Here is a 12,061-nt window from a genome sequence, read left to right as displayed (position 1 = left end):
TTTTTAAAAATCCAAACGGATTAGGTTCAAAACGTTTTCGGACTTATCAGTCCATCATCAGTGAACCTAAAAGTAAGTAATCTCACTTAGTAAAATTGAAAAGGGTGAAATTTTGAATGTTAAAAATTGAAAAGTGTGGTTACGATTACTTACTCTCTGTCCTTGCTAAATAGCCACAATGCCAAACACTGGTCAAGATGTATGTTCTAACTACATGGTGAAATCTGATCTACAATTTGGCTTACATTGGATGCCAACGGATTAGTACTAGGAACATGATGCTCTACTCCATTAATTAAGAGATTTTTTTATAATTAGGTCTACATTGAACTACGTTTAGTCTGTCAATGATTTAGAAGGAAGTTGAAATACTTCAAATGTCAGTAACATTGACATCCAGGAAAGGGAATTTTTAAGGTATTAACCAAGGTCAAGATCCAATGTGGTTACGGAACTTTAAGTTTAAGACTGTGTTGGAATTTTAATTTTTAATATTAGAATTTAAAATTTACTATTTTTATAAAAATATTACAACCATTACCATAAACTTGACTATAAAATTAAATTTGATCGAACTTATTGTCATAATATTGTAATGAAAAAAATGTAGGATAGAATTATTGGTTAATGAAAGTTAATAATTTTTTTGGCCTAAAATAGCCTTGTGGGTGAAAGTTAAAACGTTGAAGTGATACAACCGTTGTTTAGTGTGTATAGAAATTTCTATACACACTAAACAACGGTTGTATCACTTCAACGTTTTAACTTTCACCCACAAGGCTATTTTAGGCCAAAAAAATTATTAACTTTCATTAACCAATAATTCTATCCTACATTTTTTTCATTACAATATTATGACAATAAGTTCGATCAAATTTAATTTTATAGTCAAGTTTATGGTAATGGTTGTAATATTTTTATAAAAATAGTAAATTTTAAATTCTAATATTAAAAATTAAAATTCCAACACAGTCTTAAACTTAAAGTTCCGTAACCACATTGGATCTTGACCTTGGTTAATACCTTAAAAATTCCCTTTCCTGGATGTCAATGTTACTGACATTTGAAGTATTTCAACTTCCTTCTAAATCATTGACAGACTAAACGTAGTTCAATGTAGACCTAATTATAAAAAAATCTCTTAATTAATGGAGTAGAGCATCATGTTCCTAGTACTAATCCGTTGGCATCCAATGTAAGCCAAATTGTAGATCAGATTTCACCATGTAGTTAGAACATACATCTTGACCAGTGTTTGGCATTGTGGCTATTTAGCAAGGACAGAGAGTAAGTAATCGTAACCACACTTTTCAATTTTTAACATTCAAAATTTCACCCTTTTCAATTTTACTAAGTGAGATTACTTACTTTTAGGTTCACTGATGATGGACTGATAAGTCCGAAAACGTTTTGAACGTAATCCGTTTGGATTTTTAAAAATTTTTATAATTTTTATTAAATATACCAACTACACTAGGGAGTTTTACTTCATGTTAATTTTATTTAACTAGATGGTATACAGCCAACCTTCGGGTATTATCCCGTTTTATTTTTTTTTCTTAAAATTTTTCTCTCCAAAAAACTATTTTTAAATATTTATTATGCCGTTTATTTTAATAGCGATGGTTTTTATTTTCATCCCTCTTGGTCCGAATTTCATTATCTTAATTTAGTCTCCCCATTTTCAACCCTCTTTACAGTTGCGTCATTATTCATCTGAAACAAGGTCTTAAATGGTGCGTATTTCAATAACGACGCAACTACCCTGTAGTGGCTCAGCACATAGTTACAGTTCTGTTGCTTTTGTATCATCTGTACGCAGTATTTTAAAAGTCAATTACGCAATAAACAGGAATTGACAAAATATGCAGTTAGGTCATTCTTATTCCGGACCAGTGATTTTAAATAGGAAAGATATGTCTTTTTCTGTGAAGCAATGCCCACCGATATCCCCGTGGAAAAAAGTTATGGGGCAAAAAACAAAATTGCTTTCTTTCATGTATTTCTTTTCCTTTTTTAATATATTTTTGTAAAAAAAATATTTTTGGCTCTAAAAGGTGTTATTTCGATAATAAATGTAACCTGGATTTTTCTGTAGACGTGTTTGTCCCAAAAATGCATAGAACTCACCCTAATACACCCCGTGCTTAAGGACTAATTCACCCCTTTCTCAAAAACGCACCCCTTTAAATGGTAGCACTCCGCGGGTTTTTCATACCTAGCGGTCCATTGGCCAGATGATATAATAAAACCCCGTTAACATTGAAGTTCCTTTTAGCTCTATTATTTTGAACATAATCAATAGCCTATAATGCCAAAGCCAAACTCCTATTTTATAGCAGACATAATTTTGAAGCTATATTTCGGGTAAAAAAAAAACCAAAAATAAATACTAACATAGTTTTATTTTATTTAAAAATAATATGGATTTTGATGGTGCACATTATGTTGTCTAAATGACACTGGAGATTCAACAGGAACATGTTCTTTCAAAAGATAGGGTTGAGGTACATTAACCTGTTCCCTCACATAGATAGGTTGTTGTACAGGTACATGTTCGTTAACAACAACGGGAGATGGTACTGGTACCTGTTCTTTTACTACTACTGGGGATGGCACTGGAACTTGTTCTTTAACAACTACAGGAGATGGCACTGGAACATGTTCTTTCACAACAACTGGTGATGGTACTGGAACTGCTACGGGTTTTGGTACCTCCACAGTATAAGGCTGTGGTACTCCTACTTTAACAGGTACAGGTACTTCTACTCTAACTGGAACTTTTACCTCTACAGGTACTGGTCTTTCTACAGTGTAGGGTACATGTTTATCGACTGTAACTGGGTATGGCTGTGGTACTTTTACTTCATAAGGGCGATCTACGGCAACTGGTACTGGGTGAGGTACTGGTACTGGTACCTGTCTATCTACTGGAACTGCGTATGGTTGTGGCACAGCGAACGGGAAGTGTTTTGTAATAGTATTAACGGTATGAGTTGAAGGTCCAACATTAAGGACAGATGCCAATGATCTTAAATCTAAACCTTGCACGCCAACAGAATGTGCTGACAATGGAGATCCATATATGGATGGAGAGTATCCAGAAAGTGATCTTAAATTAAGTGGAAGTCCTAAGGAAGGTGATCCTACAGAATGTCCTACAGAATGTGCTGACAATGGAGATCCATATATGGATGGAGAGTATCCAGAAACTGATCTTAAATTAAGTGGAAGTCCTAAGGAAGGTGATCCTACATAAGGCGAAAGAGAAAGCGGTGATCCTAAGGACCTAAGATTTATTCCTGATCCTAAGGAATCTAGGGAAACTACGTTGCCTTCAGGTACTCCACGCTTGTCAGACTTTTTTGTTTCCTCTCCATACACTAATACCGATAAAAACAGTGCACATACCTGAAAAAAAAAAAGATTTTATATTATATAAATGGTGTAAATACACCTTAAAAGGGCAATTAATGTAGAATATACGTTGGACTTAACTACTCAGAGCCGTTTAAAGTCGATAAAGAACGTCCAAAAGGATGCTGCCTGTTACGAACCTAATTAAACTTTATAAAAATAAAACACTAAAAACGGGAACAAAAATGTTGACAAATAGGAATAGAAATGTATTATGACAACTATCTCCATAGACTTTTATTTGCGAATAAATTAATTTTAGCAGAAAACAAAACATCATTGCTTTGCATCATCTTTATGATTTTAGCATCAACTATAACTATATGATAAAACAGCTGGAAGAAGAATTTCGAAAATGAATTTTCAAAGTTAATTATCATACAGCAAAATGCATGGTCAATTTAAATGCTCCAGAAGACCGGAGGAGAATAAAAACTCAATAAAACAAAAAAATGAATGAAAATATTTAACTGGTAACTTTAAGAAATACAGGATCAGATGAAATGGATACAAAAAACGATACACTGTAAAACCTGTCAATTTAACGAAAAGAAAAAGACGCTATTAGAAAACAACTAACACATGAAGATAATTTTTACTGAATAGTTATTGGACGAAACATCTGACCAATATTGAAGTTTCATTGGTCATATAAAAGACAGCTGCGAACATCAACCTGGAAATACTAGAATGCTTCTAGAATAAGGTACTACAGATGATATAAAATGTTTGTGGTTCGTCTCAAACCTAGTCATTAAAAAACAAGAATTTGAAATAAAAGATCCTAAAGTCTAGCGATGAGAATTTTATTAGGTTACGTGAGCAACCAAACAGTCCTGTTAACGATTTGAACATGAACACATTAAACTAAACATACACAAGTCTTTTACAAACCGTGATCTTGTCAGAATATTATAATATTATCTTTAATTTTAATAAATCATTTTATTATTTCCAATAAATCAATACTACTATAAGAGTAATGAATAAAACTTTGCACTAAGAAACCGCTGATTTCATGCAAAAAAAATACCTCTCTAACATCCCTAACAACACAAAATATTCCAGGAATATACTATCAAAGTTCTATTAATGTTTTAATGTCCTGGACATTCAAGGAACATTCGGTGAACGTCTGATTAAATAATTGGTGGAATGTTACCACAAGACATTCTATGAACATACTACCAATGTCCTATATTTTAAGTGAGGCCATTTACTATTCAATTTGCGTTCATTTTCAAATTTGCCACGCCTGTTCTATGTAAGTAGGGTCACGTGCCGCGTGGTCATCACATTTTCACATTTCATGATAACCTAAAAATTTACGATTGGATGGAAAATGGAAATTAGAATTATATAGTGGCTTTTTTGCTGTTCTGTATGTTAGTTTTGCTCTGGCTGGATCTCTTTTGTTTAACTTTCTGATGACCAAGCGGGGGAAATTGTGACCCCAGCGTATGTTTTTCTTTAATAAATTCAAAAGTATTTTCAATTTTTAACTAATTTTTTTTTATTTGACTTTAATATCATTCTAGATATCCTCATATTTTGAAATAAAAAAATTCCCTATATTTTACGAATAAAAGATATATTCTGAAGTTGATGTTTAGTAAAATAGCGTCTATAATGTGTAATTCCAAGTAGTTTTACGCTAATGACGTCGACTTTGCAAAGTAACAAGACACTTACTCAACATACACACTAGACACGACACTAATACTCATGTTGTGACTGGCAGAATGACATAAATTCTATGCCATGAAAAAAATTAAAAAAAAATAAAAAAAAATTAATTTTTTTTTTGTTAATTGTCATTTTTGACCTGGGGTCATTTTTCCCCGCTTGGTCATCCGTGTAACAAAAAAAGGTTGGTCATCGGAAGGTTAAACAATTATGTAAGTATTATAAAATCCGTTTTCAATTTTCTTTATTTTTTATGAAACAAATTATTTAAGCATATTATTACCTGTAAATAGTACCTATTCCTTTTGATGTTTAATTGTAAAGAATAGAAAAATTACCATCCATTTTAATGTTTTTTAGAATCAGCTGAAAGTGGTCTACAAAAAAACCAGGAAGGAAACGTATAGCCTTGTGGCTATGAAAGGCAAAAGAAAGATATATGTAAAAAGTGTATTGGCTAGTTGGAACAAACTCCACATTGTCGATGCATAATACGTTATTACTTTATAAATAAATATTAAGACATGTATAGGCTTATGGATATCCACTAGACCAAGTAATATAAAAATTATACAAAGATATGTGTACTTACTAGACCAAGTAATATAAAAATTATACAAAGATTCCAGAACAAAATACTGAGAAATATTGTAGATGCTCCTTGGTATGTGACAAACAGTGACCTCCATAAGAACCTAGAAATATAACCTGGATATAATCATCAAGAAGATGACAGGAAGTCACGAGCAAGAACTTCATAAGTACGAGAATATTGAGGAAATCCAGCTCCTCGATACTACTGGGCAAACTAGAAGATTGAAGAGGACAAAGCCTTTTGAACTAGTTTGAGTGATAGGTGATAGTGAAAAGCAGAGCATAGTGCTTGTGTGCCTGTGTATTGTCTGGTAAAATAGTGCACGATCTTGTTAGATTAGATAAGAGACGCTTTGGGGTAGGCTCTTCATTTTAAGGAACAGTAGTAATTTAGGTTAAATTAAAATTGCTCATTGGTTAGTTATGACGAGATTGTAATTGTAACGTATTTTAATTTCAATAGAATGAATCATCATCGTAGTGATGATTATGGAAAAATATATGACAAGAGTTTGTGCAATAAAAATGTTTATATTTATCAAGGATGTATTATTTTGGTATGGCCACAATGTGGCCACTTACAATACTTCTGGTATATCGTCGGTGATGTGACAATACCTCCTATCTGCTTTTTCATGAATTTTGTAGGAGACTAAAAACCATTTTTAGGGTCATCTCCTGTTTTCATAGGTAAATTTTGACATGTTTTGTAGTAAATAGATAGTTGAATTTACTACAAAACATGTCAAAAATTATCATATGAAAACAGAAGGTGACTGTAAAAAAAGCTTTTAGTCTCTCTTATAAAACTCATGAAAAAACAAATCGGAGGTATTATGTCACATCAGCGACTATATCCAGGGACTGTCTAAAAAATATACTGTGAATGTCCAAAGAACATTCGTAGACATTCATGGAATGTCCTAACCAGACATTCAAGGAATGTTTAAAATGCTGACACAGGACTTTCATGGGACATTTAGGGAACGTTCTTGTGCTTTTGAGGACATTCCAGGAAAGTTTTCAATGTCCTGTGTGTATATTCTAGGACATACATGGAATGTTTGGTGTTATTAAGGATAGAAATTTAGTGCTTAGAATACTAAGCATACAGTAGATAGTATAGTAGGCGGTAAATATCTGCACATAGTAAAAAATTGATAAGGCCTGAACTCAGTCAGCTTTACTCATATTCCTTATGTATATAAGCAAATTTCCATATTGCAAAGGATAAGGAATAATAATCGGTGAATCAACAAACAATTATTTTAGATATGCTGATAAGGACTATAGCTTTTCATAACCATTGTAGTTGAAATTGGTAAGAAATATGGCCTAGAATATCCTAGAAGTAAAAAAAGTACCTAATGATAAGACGGAGGTGCAAGAAGAAGACGGCACAGGGAGAATCGGGAGAAACAACGAGAATAATGAATTGAATGAAGGTTACGATATTGTATGATTTGTGACAATCAAAGACTGTCATGCTGGAACATTTGCAGAGACAAGACGATGAAAAAACAACAAGAAAAATACTACAATGGAAGCCGATAGGAAGGCGACAAAAATGAAGGCCCCCAACGAGATGGTTGGATGAAACAATGGAGAGGAAGGACACAAGAGAGATCCGAATAGAAGGACATAGCCAGACTGGCAATCTTCATCCAGGATTATTATGCCAATAGAAGAAGAAGAATGATAATTAGCAAAGAGATAGTTGGTGGGGTAAAATTTGTCATGAGTAGAAAAATGGTCAAAAAATGTTGCCATAACCATATCTTGGCATCATGTTATAAAGAATATGGAATATTGACAAATTTGGTTAAAAAATTGTTACTGGGATGAGACAAGGAAATACAAACCCACACAAACTATTTACTCTGTCATTGAAAGATAAAAGAATATGAATAATATTTAAGGCTATCAGCATGCATTTCAAGCGAACAAACGATATGGATATCTACTAGGAACAGCATTACGAAAAAAAAATACAAAAAATAGATACCTAGACCAAAATATAGACGGCGTCGAACACGTTGTGAAACTAAAATGGAGATGTACACAACGAATAAAATGAAGGAAGAAATTTGAGCAAAGTGATTGGCTACTGGTGAGCATATACTGCAAAAAATACCAAGAAAAATAAAAAAGGCTAATCTGAAAACATAATAACAGGAGACAAAAATAATTAATAAAGACGAATTAGAAAGGCATATTTCGTAAATTGAATCAATGTTAAACTATAGACAGATCTATAGATAGAATCATCATCTGTGACCACTTTTTGAGAAGATCTTTTCGGTGTCATGTGTGTTTTGCTTATTCTTGTATTCCTTGTTCTTTCAAATCCTGGTTAATACCGTCAATCCATCTCTTTCTGGACGTAGCTCTCGATCAGTCCCCGTTTAATCCTGTTCTAAGTACTTTTTTGTATTTCTCTTATTATCCATCGTTTTTAAGTGTACCGACGATATAAATATAAAAGATAGAACCATGCTAACGAAAAAAAAAATTATATAAAAATTGAACACAAGCTTGTGAACAAACGATATTATAGAAACTAATTTTTCAAAATTAAAAGAGATTAAACACTTGTTCAGAAATGGTTTTATGAATAAAAAAAGTCGTTACTTCTAGATAATACCGACAATTCGAAAACTTGGTCACAGCAGTGAATAATATGAAATTTGTGATATGACAGACCTCAATGTCAGAAACTTATGTCAGACCTATGTCCAGTAGTGAATGAATATAAACTAAAAAGAGAAGAAGAAGACTATCGCAGTCAATAAAACATATTTTAGTAAAGTGTCCCACTTATTATGCAGAGAGGCTCAAATGTATATTAGGTATATCTATATTAGACTATAAATATAATATATTATAGCTTAACCACAAATAATAAGCTAAGTTCATTGGAAGTAGATACAGATGATGAGATATATCTAATACTACCAAATAATTTTTACTACCTTTAATGTTACTTTTTCGTACTAAGAGGACCATATATTCAGTGTCTTTGATTGGCAAAGAGAAATAATTTTTTGAACATTTTGCCCCAAAATGGTTTCAAGAAGTCTAGTTAAATTATTATAATAAATTATATTTTACTTTTCTTTTATTAAAAATAAGATACAATTTAACTTTAAAATAAGTTTATTTTGACGTCGAATTCCACTTCAGAAACACAAACGAAAATAATAAATTATGTTAAAATGCCACAAGAAAATAGAACAATATTAATTAATTCAGAGCAATATTAATAGTTTATATAACTCACCAAGACCTTCATGATGTTGATCTGCAAAGTATTGCCAATGACTGATGCTATTTCAACTCATCACTAATCTTTTATAGGTGAAAGATTTTCTATAACTTATAAATCATTCAATAGTTTCACCACTGATCCAGATGTGACAATATAAATGTGAATTTGGCGGTCAAAATGCAAATAATTATATAATATTCGGTAATGTGTCGGATACCTACTATGTGCCTTGTATAATGGCCTACCATATGCTTGTATAATGTTTAAATTTTACATTTCCATTATTCTTTCTCCACAAAAAAGAAATTTTTTTTTGTAATATCTTCTAAAATAGAAATTACTTTGTATAATCTAAACATATGCTCAATAATAAATATTCATCCGATTGACTAATTTTGTACAAATTAAAAATCTGATTTGTGTATCATTTTTCAAGTAAAATAAACAACTGAAAATACAATAATGTACTAATGTTATATATTAGAATGTTGTAAATTAGTATAATAAATGCAATACATATGTAAGCTGTGAACTTCCTCAAAAGTTGTAGCTATTTTTCAATCAACAAATTTTTCAGAGACAGCTATTTAGTCTAGGCGCCAAATAGAGGCCACCGTGTTCTTTTCAATTTTGATGGACAAACTCAACGGTTTCTTATGGATTTTTAGCTGCTGATTACGAATTTCGAGGGTGGAATTCGATCCGAGTGGTCAAAAAATTGTTATAAACAATTTAATTATTTATAAATTGTTCATAAGCATCTGGCTCATAAACTAAAAGAGATAAAAAAGAATGTTTTAAATAAAATTTGTTCGTTCATAAAAAACGAAGAAAAAAACGTTTACTAAACTTATATCCAACAATTATAACTCAAGATATTGTAAAATTAGTGCACAATGCAAATTTCAAATTACAAAATAAGTATTTTTCGAAGCTTTATCGATCGTAACTCGGCTTCTACGCGTGAAAATGAGCCTTAGAAGGTTTCATTTTAAAGTTTAATAAATATACGTTCAAGCAAAGCTTACAAAATTAATTTGTCTTCATTTGTTTTAAAGTTATATTCGATTGAAATTAAAATTTTCTTAAAAGAATTGTACATTAATTTGTTTATAAGGGTTTCAAGCAAATTTGAGCTATAAACATTTATACTTTAATTTATAATAATGATAGAAGAACTAAAGAGCAACATTTTGAGCTTAAAAAAATCTTCGTATGTTTATTTTTGGCCAAGATATCCATATTTTAATAGCGCGCTCGAGGCGCGAGATTGGCTCACGGCGTAACGGTTCACGCGCTAACTTCTCGATGCGAATTATAATATCTATGTATATATTCGTTATGTTCTTTTTTCATTTTTGAAGATCCTAATAAAATTTTATCATATAATTCTTATAGTTAAATCAGCATACTGTACCTAGTATCACCTTTCATTCTATTTACGTTGTCTTCTATTTTTTGTACCAAATGAGAAAAAACATTAAAAACCAATATTTCAGAAATATAACTAAACAGTAAGTTGATATTATTTATTAATACTATTTTTACAAACATTATCTTTCATGCATCTGCATCGAGATATACAGAGAATCTCAGCTTTTTTACTTCTGCATAAGTTCTTAGAGCAATTTTTACAGTTACATGGTGGTACTAAGTCTGTTCTTATAGGCAGTAAAACTAAAACTTTCTGGGGTCAGAGTCTAATTATCTATAATGATATCCATATAAAGTGGATCTAGTTCTTTTGCAACATCATCAAGGCACGTCAATTGTGTGTATGCCGCCACAACATAAATGCTCGTCTTATATGCAATGATGATGCTATAAAAGAACTCGATTCATTTTTATATAGATATTAGCTCATTTTCATGCGTAGAAGCCGAGTTACAATCGATAAAGCGTCAAAAAATACTTATTTTGCAATTTGCAATTTGCATTGTGCACTAATTTTAAAATATCTTGAGTTCTAACTGTTGGATTTAAGTTTAGTAAACCTTTTTTCTTCGTTTTTTATTAACGTACAAATTTTATTTGAAACATTCTTTTTTATCTCTTTTAGTTTATGTGCCAGAGCCTTATAAACAATTTATAAACAACTAAATTGTTTATAACAATGTTTTGACCACTCGGATCGAAATCCACCCTCGAAATTCGTAATCAGCAGCCAAAAATCCATAAGAAACCGTTGAGTTTGTCCATCAGAATTGAAAAGGACACGGTGACCCCTCTGGCGCCTAGACTAATTTGTCCGTTCTAATTATTTTGTATAATATTTGCTCTTTTCGTCTTACCTTAAGTCTTCCTTTTAATTTCTTTTGCCTGGTAGGTATCCATTTCTTCGTCTTTCCTATTTTTATTCAGTTTGTCTTTTATTTTCTCATTATATGGCTATGCTATAACATCTTATCTTTTACAATTTCATTGATACTATTTTGTTGTTGTTTATCCTCATTTTTCTTTACATGCCATCTCCGCAAATAAGATTGTCAATCATCATTGCTATTCTAACTTTTGACACTAGAGCCCCAAAAATTGTCTGAGGTACCTTAGCCAGGACATTTTTCTTCTTTCTGTGCTGCGCCTTGAATCTTTCGCTGCATTACCTGCACTTCCTTATGTTTGTTTTAAGGTAAATCCAAGGCATTACTTCATTTCATCTATAACATATTTATGTCTCTAAATGTTTCGTCTTTAATCATTTTTCTTGAAAAAACGTTTAGCTGTTCTTTCTCTTTTACCACTTGTGTGTTTGATTTTGAGTCCCTTTTTGAGATAGTCCCTTTTGATATTTTTATTTTTTTTTTGTTCGGCTGATCTGCTTATCTATAAAGATATTTTTTATGCGGTAGAAATGTAAGGTTCCCTTTTCTTTAAAATGAATCTAAATTCTGAAACGGTTATTTATTTTGTCCTAACATAAATCTTTTTGAATTTGTTTCGTTGATCGATCGTTCCCCCACTTTAACTTCTGATTTCATCTCTCGAAATTATGTTCTTCACTCATCATTCTCTTTTCCTTATCCCTATGCGGGGTCGGCTTTCCTAATTGCATTTCTCCATACAATTCTATCTTGGGTCATACCAATATTAATCCCC

The 12,061-nt window shown here is 31.6% G+C and overlaps 1 protein-coding gene across 1 annotated transcript; it reads right to left on the bottom strand.

Annotated features, from left to right (window-relative positions):
- Positions 1-2,386: 2,386 nt before the first annotated feature.
- LOC126885116 (E3 ubiquitin-protein ligase RNF12-B-like) lies at positions 2,387-9,094 on the bottom strand. The gene is made up of 2 exons (XM_050651546.1): positions 8,978-9,094; positions 2,387-3,411 (listed from the first exon to the last, which is right to left on the bottom strand). Exons 1-2 carry the CDS (start codon positions 8,987-8,989, stop codon positions 2,413-2,415), a joined length of 1,011 nt encoding a protein of 336 aa, XP_050507503.1. The 5' UTR covers positions 8,990-9,094; the 3' UTR covers positions 2,387-2,412.
- Positions 9,095-12,061: the final 2,967 nt, after the last annotated feature.

Source organism: Diabrotica virgifera, chromosome 5, assembly GCF_917563875.1.
Source record: "Diabrotica virgifera virgifera chromosome 5, PGI_DIABVI_V3a".
Taxonomy (NCBI): Eukaryota; Metazoa; Arthropoda; class Insecta; order Coleoptera; family Chrysomelidae; genus Diabrotica; species Diabrotica virgifera.
Note: the sequence above shows the minus strand (reverse complement) of the source record. Positions and strands in the feature narration are given on the sequence as shown.